At 35.6% G+C, this 18,134-nt stretch overlaps 1 protein-coding gene across 1 annotated transcript in view; it reads right to left on the bottom strand.

The window, feature by feature from the left end:
• The window catches only part of gsg1l (GSG1 like), an 87,367-nt gene extending 76,924 nt beyond the window's left edge, over positions 1-10,443 (bottom strand). Inside the window, exons 1-2 of the mRNA XM_018097635.2 lie at positions 9,884-10,443; positions 4,615-4,662 (exon numbers count right to left, since the gene is read on the bottom strand). Coding sequence (XP_017953124.2) covers positions 4,615-4,662; positions 9,884-10,187 — 352 coding nt within the window. The 5' untranslated portion in view covers positions 10,188-10,443. The remainder of the gene's footprint in view (positions 1-4,614; positions 4,663-9,883) is intronic.
• Between the last annotated feature and the right edge of the window lie 7,691 nt (positions 10,444-18,134).

Raw genomic sequence — 18,134 nt, 5'->3', positions numbered from 1 at the left:
TGTAATCCAGAATGCTTGGGACCTGAAGTTTTCTAGAAAAGGGGTGTTACCATAACTTGGATCTCCATAAGTCTGCTAAAAATTCAGTTAAAGCTTTAACCTTTTCACTGCCAGCCATTTTGGACAAAGCGAAACTTCTACTGCCAGACAGTTTTTGAACATTTTGCACTTTAGGGGCCTTTCCTCGGGGGGACTTTTAATTTACCCAAAAACCCAATATATTGTTTTTTCAGATTTAAAAATATGGTAGAATTTTGGTGTAATTCCAATTCTGTAACAAGATATAGGCTTCTAAATGACTAAAAAATGAAAAAAAAAATATTTTCCAAAATATAAACACATACATCAGAAACAAAAATTATTTTATGCATGAAAATACAACTTATTTGGAAATTCCCATGTCTCCTGAACATGCTAATACCAAATATATATAGTTTTATGGAGATTTCTCACTTGTATAGGTCAAAAACTCCCAGCAGTACACTACCAAATTTCCAAAGCACTGCTCCAGAAAGCTGCAGGTTTATCCCAGGAAATTATACATTTTTAGAAAGAACAGATTCTGGAGAATCCAGAATAGGTAGTACTCCAAACTACCAAGTTGCAATGCTTTCCTAAAGTTATTGTTTTTTATCAAAATTTGTGACATTTTTTAAAAATCGTTTCAAAGGTTCCAGTCTATAGTATCTTATCTCCTACAGGTCATTAAGTAACCAGATAAAACACCCTAAATATGAACGCCAGGGGTCCACTCTACAGTTTGATGCCCAATATGTATAGGTTTACTTAAGTATGTTGCATGTAGGGGCCCCAATGTGAACATACCCCCATATGATATATCATTTCTGTCATTCCAGCTTCTGCAAAATCAACACATTTACACCATTTTATGTAGGATAAAGCTACTAAAAGTACGCTCACCCCAGAAAGCCATATGTTTTTGGAAAGTACACATTCCCCTGAATCTAAAATGGGTACCCATGTCTTTCTACTCCCAAGTAGCAAACCGCAAAGCTTTCCTAAAGTTGGCAATTTTGATAACATTTCCAAACATCCTCTCAAAGCTTTCAGTTTGCAGCATCTTATCTCCCATGTATCATTAGGTACCAAGATAAAACACCCTGAATTTGAACGACAGGGGTCTAGTGAACAGTTTGATGCCCAATATGTATAGGTTTACCTAAGTATGTGCCATGTAGGGGCCCCAATGTGAACATACCTCCATATGTACTGTCATTTCTGTCATTTTAGCTTCTGCAAAATCAACACATTTACATCATTTTGTGTGGGATAACGCTACAAAAAGTACGTTCACCCCAGAAAGCCATATATTTTTGGAAAGTACACATTCCCCCGAATCTAAAATGGGAACCCATGTCTTTCTACTCCAAAGTAGCAAGCCGCAAAGGTTTCCTAAGTTTGACGATTTTTATGACATTTCCAAAAATTATCTCAAAACTTCCAATATGCAGCATCTTATTTTCTACAGGTCATTAGGTAGCTATATGAAACACCCTAAATATGAACCCCAGAGGTCTACTGAACAGTTTGATGTCCACTGTACATAGGTTTATCAAAGCACATGGCACTTAGAGACCCCAAAATATACCTTGTGCACACTAATTTCACGGCTTACCTTTACCTAATTCATAAACACATGGCAGTTTTATGTGGGATAGAAGCCGCAGAAATGTAGGGTGACCCCTGGAAACCTTATATTTTTGGAAAGTACACATTCTGACAAATCCAACAAGGGTAAAGAGTCCTTTCAACATCAAAGTACCAATCAGCAAAGCTTTCCTAAAGTTAGTGGTTTCTATGACATTTTAGAAAATCGCCTAAAAATTTTGCAATTTGCCGCATTTATCTCACACAATTTCTTGCATACAAAGGCAAATCACACCAAATAGAACAACCAGAGGTATACTGAACAGTTTGATGCCCTATATATAGATTTATCAAAATATGTGGCGTACAGGGGCACCCAAATAAAAATAGTGCATATTTCACATATGATGCTCCAGCTCGTGCAATTATTGCACCCGGTATGTGTATTATGTGCCATAAGACCCCCTAACAGTACGGTGACCCTAGAAAACCATATATTTTTTGAAAATACACATTCTGACGAAACAAAAATGGGTAAATACATCTTTCTACTGCAAACTACAAAGCTATGCTAACCATAACGATTTTTATGACATTTCTGAAAATTTTCACAAGGCTTGCATTTTACCCCATTATGTTCCCCCACAATTTGTAACATATCAACATAAAACACTCTAAATATGAACACCAGGGGTCTACTGAACTGAACTGATGCCCTATATGCATAGATTTACCAAATGACGCTCCGGCTTGTGTAGTTTTTGCACCCGGTATGTGTATTGTGTGCCATAAGACCCCCTAACACTAAGGAGACCCTAGAAAACCATATATTTTCCGAAAATACACATTCTGACAAAACAAAAATGGGTAAATACCTGTACATCTTTCTACTGCAAACTACCAAAATACAAAGCTATACTAAACAGAACGGTTTTTATAACATTTCTGAACACAAAGCTCGCATTTTGCCCCATTATGTACCCCACATTTTGGAACATACCACCACAAAACACTCTAAATATGAACACCAGGGGTCTACTGAACAGTTTGATGCCCAATATGCATAGAATTAGCCTAACTAGTCAACATTAGTGAAAAAGATTTATCCATAAAAACATTTTACAATATCTTTAATTCTACTGTCATCAGGATGCTATGTGATAGCAATATCATATTAAAGGAGTGTATTATTAACTCGAAAATTCAGTTATCTGTTTAGTTTACTCTAATTCTCATAAAATCCCCAAAGGAAATTTTAAAAAGTGAAAAATAGTTGTTCTTTCAGCTGTAAAATCTCACGTGTATAAAATACTCTTGGGGAAAATCTGTGGCATACGGAAACATCCCACTGTGCAATAAATTTAAGTAAAATCTTTATACAGCTTTATCTGTCAACAATGTATCAACTTAGTACAAATTTTATATTCCTTCAAGCTTACATTGAACTTCTTCCTGTGGTGGGCTAATTAACTGAATTTATATGTTGGCCATATTCATATCTCATGGGTCCAGCTGCTGCTTCAGATTACTCATGCAAGCATTGTGGGGCCATTACCAATTATAGTCAATCTTTCATTTGTTCCATTTTATTTTAGAGTTTATCTATTGCTAAATGGGGGAAATTAAAGGAAAAAGCATTTTATTATTCCTATACAGTATAAGTAGGTTTAGGTGTAATTAATAGCATCAGACATGTCAGAATGGTGTTCTAAAGGATTTTGATTTTCTAATTGTTTATAGTAGCAGAAATAAGAGCAACATCATTCCTAGAAATGTTTTTGAAATAAATACAGGTTAAATGTTTTTCTATAAGAAGTAGGTATTTTCTGCTAATACATGCATTAATAAATTGATGCCTAGGGAATTCGCACACCAAGATTTTTAGATGTCCCTTTCAAGCTAAAATTCACTAAATATCCATTGCCTGGTGATATCAAATGCTTTCTATGCCAAGACATCCTGCGACCATAGCAACCAGTTGCTAAGGACACAGTTTTCAAACTATTATACAAGCAGGTTATTGAAAATAAAAACAAGAAATATTATTATTAATTTAGTCTGGATAACCAGGCAAAAAACAAATGTTAATTTAGACAAGAGAAGGTTATTAGACAAGGTAATAACAAGACCTTTTAAAAGAAGAAAAATAATAAATCCATACCATTATGTTTTATTTTCTCTTTGTATCTGTCTAATAAAAATATCAAGAATTAAATGTATAATTATTTCCTTTTGCTTTTAATTTCTAGCTTTTATAAAGACCTTGATGCAGCTTGTAGTTTTAGTCTTACCTTAACTGCCATTGTGTCTGGCTGAATGGCCATAACTTTCCTTTTTACCTCCCACAGCCCACCTATTGTGTTGGTAACGTCTAAGCCATATCATAATTTTCTCTAACTACTACAGATGGATACCAAAATAATAGTATACATGAATATTTTCTTACACTAAATTAAGCACACATGATAAAACAAATTACCTGGTAGCCTTTTCTGAAAGGGCTGTAGCCTGCTATAATTAGAGTTTTGAGGCAACCTGCTACACTTTCCCCAAGACTGGCGGTATGGGGATATACACATGTGCACCCAAGTAAATTCAGGGACAAAGGAACAGATGTGCAGGCATAGTAACATTGTGCAGTTTAAATGGGAATGTTTCTTGTGCAGGTAGGATAGCACATCTGATCTGAGATTTATTCATATGGGGTTATCATTTACCTACTTTTTTAGTATAGATGTGTATCCTCAGCAGCTATCTTCACCGATATATGAAAAGTTGGATTGGATTATGATACCTAATGAATTTCTACATTTAATTTAGGTAGTTTGACATTATTTCCTTTTCTTATGTTTGTTTAGTGGTTTTTAGTGTCTGTTTGGACCTGGCAATTATGGTTAGAATAAGAAAAATAACAGAATAAGAAAAAATGCATTAGTTATTAATGGTGCACTTATGATTCACTCATTTTGACAGTATGTTTGAAAGAAAAAGAACAACATACCCTACCTTTTTCAGATGCAGGTGCAAGTTCAATGAAACTTCGACATTTTTCACCTTGAAAAGCAAAATAAATAAAGAAAATTTCAGTCACAATACTTAACACAACCTACAGGACCCTCTCCATAAACTTTCAGTATAAAAATTTTACATATTACAGTTAAATCCATATAGCAGAAATGCATCCATTAAATATACAGTATATCACCAAATTCCCAAACAACTACCTACCCTTGCCACTGCCAGATCCACCACCATAGCTCTGGGGGTACTCATAAGACACATTGTTTGGGAAGTTAAAAGACAGGTTTGGAAACCACGGCACAAAAGCAACTGATTATTTTTATAAGATTTTGACTATAATTACACAAAGCTACAAAATCAACCGTGCCTAAAATTTTCTCTGACCTATACTATGTTTGAGTAGAATAATTGTGAAAACTGTCATGCTAAGACATAAAAAAGATGACCCCTTGTGTGCTGAAATAAAATAAGGCAAGCATAAAACACAGTACAATATAATATAGTGATTGCAGCATGAACAGCCATTACTTACCTACCATGATGGAACCCTTCTGTCCTACAAGTGCTCACCAGCCATAAGCCAGAGGCACCACTACATTTCTGTTGCCCAGTTGAAGCCTGTTTCTGTGACCAACATTTCTGCTGGACAAGAGAATGTTGGAATGTTTAACTTTCTCAAAACAGTACTCACTGCTGTAATGCAGCTTATTTTAATAGGTAGAATGGTCTTAAATTGCACACTATTATTGACAGAGAAAAACATTTATAGGTGCCCAGTAACTTCTACAAACATCACTGATGGAAGATATTAGTAAACAATTTTTAAAGGTAAACTGGGAAAAGCAGCATTACTACTACTATTGGTAGTTACTAGAGGACAAAAACATTTTGTGACTAGTAAGTTTCAGTTACATGTACTGTAGAGTGCATCTCAGAAAGTTATAGCCAGAGCATCTCCAACTCCTTTCTGTTTTATTTTCTCAAGTCACAGTGCATTTCACCCACATAGCATAGCACATAGCTCTTAATATTTGTGCACCTCATATTGAATTTTTTTATCCAGTGAGTGGTGTAGAGTGCAACCTGGGCATTGTAATCTGACAACAACATTTCTTTAACTAGAACATTTAAAGTGGTGTAACCTTGCATTAACATCTCTTAATTTACATGGCCCTAATTTATTTGCTTGTTTAGCTGCTGTTTGATATTGCAGGCTTACTAATTTTCACAGTCCATTGCTTATTTTTACTTCCCTTGTAATTAATGTAATGAGCCATTCTGCTTTTTATACCATTGTTTTTCTTTATTGGAGATAAAATGTTTTATCTTTAGACACAAAAGAATTTGTGTGAGCTCAGTTTCTATATAAAACTTGCTATCTGTTGCAATCACAACCATTTCATCCTCAATGTTTTCTTTATAAGAGATCTGAAATGGTAACTAGTTGTACTTCTTTGGAGACATTTAATTTACATAAGCATAACTCTTCTAGGTTAACAGCTAGTTTCTTAGCTAGTGCCAATTTTCACATTTTATATATAAAGAAATGGTTTTCTTTCTCTTTTCTCTTTATTGGTATTAACCCCCAAGCCAAAACCACAGTGAAGGACCAGCAGCCAGCATACTTGTCTGTTTATTGGTTGTTCATTGTTTCTTAATGGCTGTTTATTGTTATTAACAGCTGGTAAACTCCAAAATGTAGGTTAGACCAAATGTTGGCATGTGGGTGCTTCTAGCAGCTGGTTAGACCAACTTTTTATGTCATAATAATGTGTAGTAAGGTAAAGATTTTGCATAACTTTGCTTCGGCTAGCAGCCATAAGTGCCAAGCCAGCTAAAGGTTAGTCCTGTTTTGCAGTTGGGTGGAAGACTGTATCCCTATCCAGATCAAAGTGTCTCCCTGGCAGTTCAGTAGTTGGCCACTTGGCCAGGGTTTTCAGGTTTCCCCATTCAAGAGGAGGGGGTACACCAATATATTATACAAGTTTTAACGAACACGTAAAACAAGTTTTGTCATAATGATTTAATGTTTTATTATTCATGGCTTTTATTTATTACTAGCATTATTAACCAGTTTGTCAAACAAGTAAAATGGAGAGTTCTTTCTGTTCTAAGCCCTATAACTTTATTTAATGCTCTTCCCCTGTCTATCTTCTTTTTCCTTGCCTTCTTTATGCACATCATTCTATATGTTGTCCAGCTCCTTTTTTCTGTGTAGTACAATCCACTTTCTCTCTTTCTCTCCACTCACTGTTCCAGACTATTCACTCTGGCTTATTCCCTTAGGGGCTCCCTAAAGTGGTATGTTTCTGAAAAATGCAGGGAATATTCCCCAGCCCAGAGGCTTCCACAGCTATCCTCCACCCCACTGTTCCTGACAATAGGGGTCATTTAGAAAACACATTGCAAAGAGAAGAAAGAAGCTGCCACTTTGTAGCACCTTGCACACTAGCTGTCACTTACCAGCCACTTCCCTAACAAATACATTGCTGACGGCATCATCTGAGCTGCATTGTTGAGGGCTGGGAGGTACGTAGAAAGCCCTCAACTGTGGCCGGTATTAAAGGAAAACTACACCCCCAGAATGAATACTTAAAGGAGAAGGGAAGGTAAAAACTAAGTAAGCTTTATCAGAAAGGTCTATGTAAATACAGCCATAAGCACTCACAGATACGCTGCACTGAGTCCTTTTTCAAAAGAAACACAGGATTTATTGTTTCCTCTTTAATAAACATGTTCTTAGGGTATCTGACTTCCTCTCTCAGAATAATCCTTCATTCCTGGGGCCAGAATCTGTGCAGCTCTCCTCTATTCCCTCTCCTGCTCCCCCCTCCCGTAAGAATTCATAAAACTCACTCCCCCCCACCCTTTAAAATGTGTGATCTGAGCTATAACGCCTAGAGCTGCAGCAGGAAGCTATGAACACCAAGCTAAAATGGCAGCTGCAATCAGAGAATGCTTCAGGGGCTCTCAGGTATGATAACGTTTTCTGCAGAATAAATATAGCATTCTAGGTGGTACTAACGTGGCAAATCTATTGGCAGTAAAATGCCAAAATGATTTTTCTTCTCCTTTAACCAACAGATAGTTTATAATTTGTTAATTGACCTATTAAAGAATCTCTAAGCTCTAACTGTAACAGGAATAAGTGTGGAAGTAAAAGACAGAACTCTGCCCATTAATTGGCTGATGTGGCCTAGCATGTATGTGTGCTTCGGCTTGTTTGTGTGCACTGTGAATCCTATGATCCCAGGAGGCAGCGCTTAATTCTTAAAATGGCAATTTTCTATTTAGGATTACCCAATTTAACATACTACTGAAAAAGTATATTTTAATGAAAACGTTTTTTTTAGATGAAGCAGGGTTTTACAAAGGAGCTTGTTTTTGCAGTATATTTTATAGAGACATTGTTTGGGGTATACTTTTCCTTTAACAGACACAGTGCACTTGCCCATTATCCTACATCCAGTTTAACAAGGCAGGTATGTAGGTGTCACTTTAAACCTCTCCCTTACCTGCCACAAAAATGCATCACTTCCTCTGTCCCTCTACTGCTAAAGCAGCACTGATCGCAATTGAATTAGATTGAAATCAGTGCAGTCCGTTCAGCTGGATTTTCTAGACATGTGTCTACATTTTCAAGTGGTCTGGTCACACTATACTGAAGTCTCTCTCCTGCTCTTAGTCAAGTGGCGCAATAAGTATAAATTTGTATCCTATCCTTGAGAGCCCTGCATCCTTGTGCTCCATGCTATATATCTGTCTTCATCTTCCTATAAACTCCCTTAAGGACCCTGATTTCTACCGACCATACAGTTCATCTCAAAAGCCACACATAAAAACATTCCTGTCGATTGCCCAACGCTTCTGGAATGCTCTACCATCTTGCATCAGAGAAGCTCCCACGCTAACACTTTTCTCATAGCCCCTTAAAGTGCATTCCAGTGGTATGCACTTTGCTAGTCTTCCTCTGCAGCATCATATCTGTCTGTCTCCTCTTTCTAATAGATTGCAAGCTTTTTAGAGCAGGGATATTATTGAAACTTCTAACATGTAAAGGGGTTGTTCACCTTTGAATTAACCTTTCGTATGATGTAGAGATAAATATTCTGGTCTTCATTTTTTATTTGTAGTGTTTGAATTATTTCACTTTTTGTTTATGTTCAGCTGCTCTCCTGTTTGAAGTTTCAGCAGCTATAGGGTTGTTAGATACTAAATGACCTTATTAATCATGTAGTTGTTTAAATGATAGACTGATATATGTATAGAAAAGGACATGAATAGAAAATAAGAAATAAAAAGTAGCAATAACAAAACATTTGAAGCCTTATGGAGCAAAAGTTTTTTGGTTGCTGGGGCCAGTGACCCCTATTTGAAAGTTAGGAAGAAAAGAAGGCACAATTATAAAAAAAAAAAAAAGAAGACCGATGGAAAAGTTGCTTAGAATTGCCCATTCTATAACATTCTAAAAGCTAACCTAAAGGTGAACCACCCCTTTAAGTATTTATTTTCACTTACTTAATTATAACAACTATACCCCTTTTTGTAAAGCACTCTAAAATACATCTGGGTTCTATATAAATACATATAATACTACACAATACAAGTGCACTGTAATTATGGAAAAAAATGCATAATGGTTAAAAAAAGGTGACTTGCACCCTAAATTGCAGTTTGCATACATGTAAATGAGCTCTCTCATTTAAGTCATTTATTGTACATCTAAAACTCAGAACTGGTAGGACAAAACTCTTTTGTAGTTTCAAACATATTGTTAATGAATATGGCAAAGTGCTTAGGTGCAATCTATATTTTTCATGCTTCTGACAATGTAATTAGAATTTGTAAATAACTTTTTCCTACAAAACTGTTTAAAGAATTGTTATTAAAGATAAGCTAAAAGATATAACTTTAGTGCAACCTCAGTAATGTCCTGGGTAAACTGTGTCCGCACTTTATAAATAAAGGGAAAAAAAGTAAATCATATATTTGATGTTTAAATAAACCAGTTCTATGAGTAGAGTTTATAAAAGCTATAAATGTTATATCATTCTATGGTGTCAAACCCAAATTAACCTGGTTGCTTGGTTGGGTGATGTGTTGCACACATTTATTTAACATAACAATACAAAACAATCTCCTAATGGTAAGCTGCATAATAAATATACTTTTCAGTTACATTTTAATTAAAACATAAAGCAAATTACACAATATGATCTCTACAGTATTATCATCAGAAGTAAAGAAAACTTACCTTCTCCATTTATGTTTTCTTCACAGGAGTACCAGATACCTGTGTGAAAGTATCTGAAAAGAAACCTGTCATCTCCTGTCTCCCAGCTGTAATGAATCACATTAGGATTTGTTCCATTGTATGTCTCATTACCATTGTAGTTGATACAGTTTGTCTTTTTGTCTTTGCCACAGTTCGGCTTGGGCACTCTCTGTGTTCCCTCACACCAGTAGGTTGTAATAAATGCTGTTGTAGAAAACAACAGGGCTACTAAGTTCAGGCACACAGCAAACAGAGCTCTGTGTCTTCGGCTTGCCTTCCTCATAATTTACCCATGCCCAAAAGGCATGAACATTGAGTCCTGATTGCAAAAAAACCCTTGCAGTTCTGTCTTCCAAACATATATGCACTGAAATGCAATCCACCTCCGAACTGCCAGTAGTGAATGCTCGTTTGTTTTCCAGCTGAAATAGCTACAGTACTGTAATTCAGCTACCTAGAGATGCCACAGTGTACGGATAAGATCATATGTGGTCTGCCTCTTAGGAAGCAGGGATGCTGAGTTACAATCTGTTAACATGAGCACATGATATTGAGGGGATTGGAAGGAATCCAGCAAGAGACACCTGCAGGCTGCTGGGCTTCATTGTCATCTATTTTGAATATAAACAAGGAAGACATACAGCACAGGCATTTTTACCCTAAAACAGGCACAACCTTCAGTTGCTAAAAATGAATAGCTGGCAAAAGCTGCTACACTTCTTAGTATCTTCGTTTCAAATCATCTGTGCAAAAATTACAGAAAAACAATAGAATAATCACAGCAGATACTTATAATAGTTTATATTAGGACTTTGCATCATATGCCTACCTTATATGTGCCTTCACTGAATATGTATTTTAAGTCATATTGTAAATAATAATATTTCTTTTTCTTGCCTTGCTTGCTAACATTTATTCCCATATCATTTTCTGTTTTCTTTGCTCTCTAGTTTAACCTTCCCTGTTCTCCAGCCAGTTTTATTTTAACTATTATTTCACTATAATTGTATGTTTAATCACTTCCTCTCCTCTACAGCTTTAATTTGAAAGTTAAGGAAATAGCAAGAAAAATAAGTTAGCATCAGGGCATACATAAGAATTTTAGCTGATACTTGGAAACAGGGAAGCTGAGTTCATCTGGTAAAATGAACACATGGTATTTGGAAATTGGAGGGACTCCAGCAAGAGACACCTGCAGTTAGTGGGGTTTGTTGTCATCTATTTTAAATGTAAATAAAGCTGTTTATTGGAAAAGGAAGAGAGTTTCAGTTTTAACAGTCAAGTGATTAGAGAGTGACCTACCTTATTTAATGATGTTTTATTGGTTGGCCCTCCAGCTTCTTTTATATAGCTCTGCCTCCCCAAGCAGTTAGACAGTAAAGCTCTAAATGATTGGCACCACACCAGATAAGAGAGAGTCTGAGAAAAGTATTAAGAGTTTCATGACTGAAACGGAATTGAGAAAGTATTCTTTCATGATTTTAATTCTTGTTGAAAAAATTCAGGTATAAGTCAGGTATAGTGAAGAGGACAGCCACTGTATAACAGTCTTAAGGTTTTATTTACCATTTATGTGGAAATATGTAAAATGTGTAAAATATGTAAAGTACAAGCACAAGAAGGCTATTACTGTGACAGAAGGGGTGTGTAAATGAATAATCTAATTATGTGTTGTACATAATGATATGTATATATTTTTACCAGTCGTGGATTCACTGCAGAATTCTGCATTTTGCCATTGGTGGATTTTTTCACGAAACTGCTGTGAAAATTCGCTGCACAAAAAAAAAAAAAATTTTTTTGCAGAAAAAATGCCCATCAACTTTAATGTATTTGGAATTAGAAAAAAATTGTGGATGCGTTAAAAACATCACGGGTGCACCAGAAAAATAGCAGCCACAGTGTTAAAAAAGTCACTGTTGAGTCAAAAAAAGTAATGGTCACGTCAAGTTTGTGAATTTTTTTTTTTATCAGTTTTGCAAATTTTTTAGTGGATACAACATGGAAGCCATAGGTTTGTAACTTTAAGTTACTTTAAGTTAACTTTTAGTATGCTATAAAATCAGCAATTGAAAAGCAACTTTTAAATTGGTCTTCATTATTTATTTGTTATAGTTTTTGAATTATTTGTCTTCTTCTTCTGACTCTTTTCACCTTTCAAATGGGGGTCACTGACCCCAGCAGCCAAAAAGCTATTGCCCTATGATGCAACAATATTATTGTTATTGTTACTTTCTATTAATTATCTTTCTATTCCTGTCCCTCATTTAAATGTCACCCTGGTTGCTAAGGTAATTTGAGCCCTAGTAACCAGATAGCTGCTGAAATTCTAAACTAGAACCCCTTTAATGTATACCCCTGGAACCTCTTTTTAATTTATTTTAATATATACATCAAAATCCTTTACCTGAGTTTTAAAAGAACCTGAGTTTTTACACCAAAACAAGTCACCTTAATTTGATTTTATAATTAACCTTATGTTGTGAACTATGTGAAAAATACAGAAATACAGAGAATTAACAAATGTTTATAGCAATTTGGCACTTTGGCAGTTGGCAGAGAGATAGATCTACTACAGAGGTGAGAGTATATTTCAAGATAAACTTATACTTTCAATTAAGCAGAAAATGAACAAAAGAGGAAAACTGGATTTGAGTAGCTCTAATTCCTCATGCAGACAGAACAGAAGTCACATTTAATTAAACATTCAAATGAGACAATAACTAGCAAAACAATCATTATCTATTGTAAGGTCTATTGCTGTCTGTATCGGTAATGTATTTTTTAGCAGACAAAACAAAATGAAATAGATTCTCTCATGTATGTAAAGCAGTAGAGCCTTTTGGTTTTGTTGGAGCTCACATGCTAGAGATAAAGTAGAAAAAAGAAGGTTTATTTAAGGTCACACAATATTCTTTTAAAGAGTCCATGGAAGAAGGTTTCATTGGGCTTTAAATTACAAACCGGATTCCAAAAAAGTTGGGACACTAAACAAATTGTGAATAAAAACTGAACGCAATGATGTGGAGGTGCCAACTTCTAATATTTTATTCAGAATAGAACATAAATCACGGAACAAAAGTTTAAACTGAGAAAATGTACAATTTTAAGGGAAAAATATGTTGATTCAGAATTTCATGGTGTCAACAAATCCCAAAAAAGTTGGGACAAGGCCATTTTCACCACTGTGTGGCATCTCCCCTTCTTCTTACAACACTCAACAGACGTCTGGGGACTGAGGAGACCAGTTTCTCAAGTTTAGGAATAGGAATGCTCTCCCATTCTTGTCTAATACAGGCCTCTAACTGTTCAATCGTCTTGGGCCTTCTTTGTCGCACCTTCCTCTTTATGATGCACCAAATGTTCTCTATAGGTGAAAGATCTGGACTGCAGACTGGCCATTTCAGTACCCGGATCCTTCTCCTACGCAGCCATGATGTTGTGATTGATGCAGAATGTGGTCTGGCATTATCTTGTTGAAAAATGCAGGGTCTTCCCTGAAAGAGATGACGTCTGGATGGGAGCATATGTTGTTCTAGAACCTGAATATATTTTTCTGCATTGATGCTGTCTTTCCAGACATGCAAGCTGCCCATGCCACACGCACTCATGCAACCCCATACCATCAGAGATGCAGGCTTCTGAACTTGAGCGTTGATAACAACTTGGGTTGTCCTTGTCCTCTTTGGTCCGGATGACATGGCGTCCCAGATTTCCAAAAAGAACTTCGAATCGTGACTCGTCTGACCACAGAACAGTCTTCCATTTTGCCACACTCCATTTTAAATGATCCCTGGCCCAGTGAAAACGCCTGAGCTTATGGATCTTGCTTAGAAATGGCTTCTTCTTTGCACTGTAGAGTTTCAGCTGGCAACGGCGGATGACACGGTGGATTGTGTTCACTGACAATGGTTTCTGGAAGTATTCCTGAGCCCATTCTGTGATTTCCTTTACAGTAGCATTCCTGTTTGTGGTGCAGTGTCGTTTAAGGGCCCGGAGATCACAGGCATCCAGTATGGTTTTACGGCCTTGACCCTTACGCACAGAGATTGTTCCAGATTCTCTGAATCTTTGGATGATGTTATGCACAGTTGATGATGATAAATGCAAAATCTTTGCAATTTTTCGCTGGGTAACACCTTTCTGATATTGCTCCACTATCTTTCTGCGCAACATTGTGGGAATTGGGGATCCTCTCCCCATCTTGGCTTCTGAGAGACACTGCCACTCTGAGAGGCTCTTTTTATACCCAATCATGTTGCCAATTGACCTAATTAGTGTTATTTGGTCTTCCAGCTCTTCGTTATGCTCAAATTTACTTTTTCCAGCCTCTTATTGCTACTTGTCCCAACTTTTTTGGGATTTGTTGACACCATGAAATTCTGAATCAACATATTTTTCCCTTAAAATGGTACATTTTCTCAGTTTAAACTTTTGTTCCGTGATTTATGTTCTATTCTGAATAAAATATTAGAAGTTGGCACCTCCACGTCATTGCGTTCAGTTTTTATTCACAATTTGTTTAGTGTCCCAACTTTTTTGGAATCCGGTTTGTATAAAAAAAATATAAAATATTATTTTTAAATTGTGCTTACATGAAATTCCTATGATCTATCCTTATGGGAGGCCATGTCTCTAAATAAATGTAAGAGGTTCTTTCTGCTTCCTAGCTGCTTGGTCTGTGCCATGACTAGGCACTTACCTGATGAACGCCTGCAGTGTTTTCTGCATTTGTGATCCAATGTAGTGTTATGTAGAGACCTATATGGAATTTTAGTTTCTTGTAAATACTTCCCTTAACCATGATAACATTTTCCATGAGAGAGAGACCTGTGCATCAGCCTTAACAGCAGTGAGAAAGAAGTCCCATTCTCTGTGGGAAATAACATGGCACAAAGATACCATGTAATGTTATGCAATAGCAAATAAAGGAAAATGTTGCCTGCTGAATAGATGTGGACATAAAAAATATAAATACAACCAGCCTACCTTCTTGGTACTCTTCTTGCCCTTCTTAAAACCTTGTTGTTGTAAAGGGCAACTAAGGTGGGTTAGCCACATCCTGGAGCACCCAGAAGGCTAGAGAATTAACAGTGGGGTTGGTATAGAACTATTGGTGTTTTTGGCTACTTCTACATCTATCTTTAATTGTCACAATGTGGAAAATACCCACTTGTAAATCCAGCGATTTGTTGTTTTCCTACATAGATAGTCTTCTTCATCTATAATGTGTGAAAGTTGGATGCCTCCATCTTAACATGTCACATGATCAAATGAAGGCGTAGTTGTTTTGGACTTGTAAGTAGGCAAAGTAGGTTGCATTTTGGCTTTTAATTAGAAACTGTAGCTGTAAGTTTTAATGTGCTTTAGCAGTACAAGTTAGATGAGTGGAAAGCATAGACAACAATATTATCAAGTCGTGGTAATTTGTTTGCCAGTTGAAGATCAATGCGAACAAGACTTACAAGTAAAAGGAAGACTGATAGAAGTTTCCTTTGAAATGCAAGTGACGATAGACAGTATTGTGATACCTGTTCCAGTATGACCATAAAATGCTGCAATAATAAAACCAATAGTTTCAATATATATTATGCTATGCAGTGATGCACCTCTTAAAGATAAATTACAGTACACTGGAACACTATTTGAATGTTGCTTCATTTATTCTGCAACATATTTCTAAACCTAATAACTAATACAACCTTTGAAGCCAGGATTTGCCAGAAATAATGCTATATTATCATAGCATGGTTTTATATTGCTCTATTTTGTTAATAAAGTTTACAGAGTCTCTACAGTGGAACTCATTTTCTGTGCCTTGGGATGTTTCTCTTTTTATCCCATTAAACATTTCCACTCTGTGCAAATAACTATTGATAATGTATTCTTTGCTCTGTGGTAATATAAGCAGCTATTTTTTTTTTTTTTGCTTTGTAAGCATGACTATTTGACACCATAACTCATTTCTCTGAATATTTTATTTGCATTTTGCTTACATGTGTGCCTTGTGATTTAACATTTGTTCCATATATGTGTCTTTTGGATTCAGGGATGGGTGTATGCTCAGCTGCGGATGTGTTATATTAACTGTGTATCTCTCTACTTTTAAATGTAATTCAATGTATAACTTGGTGTGTACTAATATTTGCACATATAAACTGCTATTTAACATTGAGTTTAGGTATAGCCTCTCATTTCTCAATATTCATATTTTTTTTATTTTTTTTTTTTATTTTTTTGTGATAATAATCATTAATGTAAATGATTTTGATATTTATTAAGTGGTGAAAAATGTGGAAAAAAATGTGGAAAAAATGTAAAACTTATGCATCTGAAATACATTTCTTCAATAAATACGGTAACATTTGCATTTTGAGGTTATTCAGAAAAGAACATAATATGAAAATGAGAGAAATACGAATTTTGATACATAACCGTCTTAGTCTGTGCACAAAGTATAACGGTCTTCCTGATGTATTTGTACATATGTATCATTGACTGTGGTATTCCCAGCTATTTAGGTGTTTTGTTGTTTTCACAATTTTCTATTAGTGTTCTATTTTCTATTAGTTTGTTGTATTTCTCTATATGAGTGAATATATTTATTTAATATGTAATAGTTATTGCATTCACTTTCTTCAATCATTTCTTCCAGTGGACATTTTCTGCAAGACAGGGGCCACAGGGACGTACCATTTGAGATCACCAGCACAATTAAAGAGGCAAGTAAGAGGCAAGTTTGGAGTCAGGTTACATGCTAAAATTGCCATATACAGGATAATTGTACAGAAGTTGGTCACCTAAAAGTATCAGCCACAATTCAGTGGAGACAAGGGGCATGTGAAGATAAAATTATAGCACTTTACCCTTTTCTGTACTTATTTTGCCTTATAATCTACTATTAGTATAAGCTAAAACTGTTGTATACTGTGTTGTATATTTGCTATGGAATGAATATAGTAGTCTTGACTAAATCATATAAAGATGAAATCTGAGTGTACAGTACATAAAAAATAATTATGAGCATAAACAGAAAATTGTTAAAATGATGCTCCATAGTTGAAATGAAACATTTCTGATTAAGTAGCTTATAGTGGAATTTTTGCACTTAAGACTAAAAAGGCTGATGCAATGTTCATAAAGCAGTAATCCTTTAAAAGACCGAAATAAAACACGTCTCAAAGAGATTAGAACCTGAATTACACAACAAAGAATTAGCTAAGCAACAAAAGCAGCTGACATTAACGTGAGCCGCATAGCACATTTCCATCTGGGTTAAAAGATTTCACTGGATTTTTTTTGCAGACAACAGATTGCAAACTATAAGTCAGTGCTGTGTTAGAAGCAATTGGAAGATAAACATCAAAGGTTTTTCCTTTAATCCCCTTTCAAAATGTCTATTATTAGGTATGCGGTTATTCAATCAAACTCTTGAATTTTATGAAACTTTACTTTCCCTGAATAAATAAATACGCATTAATTACTACTTTATTTAGTAATTTACTCTAGTTTATGATTCAAAATATTCTAATATAGAATACCTTTAGATCTTAGAGTGTAACCCTTGCACCACTGTGGAGTTATTTGGTAGGTTAAATATACACCTTTAGATTACTAGCTAGTGGTCCAGATCCCCTCCAGTGAAAATGTATAGGAAGTAAATACTAAGCCTGAATCCCTGTCAGTACTATGGTTCCTTTACTTTAGGCTAGTTATGCCTAAAGGAGAGCTGCCTTCAGCTATCAATCCTTAAAGGACATGTAAACCCTACACTTTCCTACTATGTATGTGTGTTGAGCACATCTTTCCCACCCAAACCACACTATTTGTACGTCATATATCCCCTCCGTTTGCCAGCACCATCACATTTTCCTAAAAAAAAAATAGCAGCTTTCAGCTAACAGCCATTTTCCGTCTCATACACCTTCAGTGACATTTGTATCTGCATGTGTGTTGTAAAGTTTATGCAATTAAGAATGCAGGCTTACACAGACAGAACTTACTTCAGATAAGTGAAGATAACTAATAAACAGTAACAATAACAATAAAATTGTAGCCTCAAAGAGTCACATAGTAACACAGTAAGTTAGGTTGAAAAAAAACACTCCATGAAGTTAAACCTTAATGCCTATATATAACCTGCCTAACTGCTAGTTGGTCCAGAGGAAGGCAAAAAACCCCATCTGAAGCCTCTCTAATTTGCTTCAGAGGGGGAAAAAATTCCTTCCTG

The sequence above is a fragment of the Xenopus tropicalis genome, chromosome 9 (genome assembly GCF_000004195.4).
Source record: "Xenopus tropicalis strain Nigerian chromosome 9, UCB_Xtro_10.0, whole genome shotgun sequence".
NCBI classification, from domain to species: domain Eukaryota; kingdom Metazoa; phylum Chordata; class Amphibia; order Anura; family Pipidae; genus Xenopus; species Xenopus tropicalis.
This window is presented reverse-complemented; position numbering and strand designations above follow the sequence as displayed.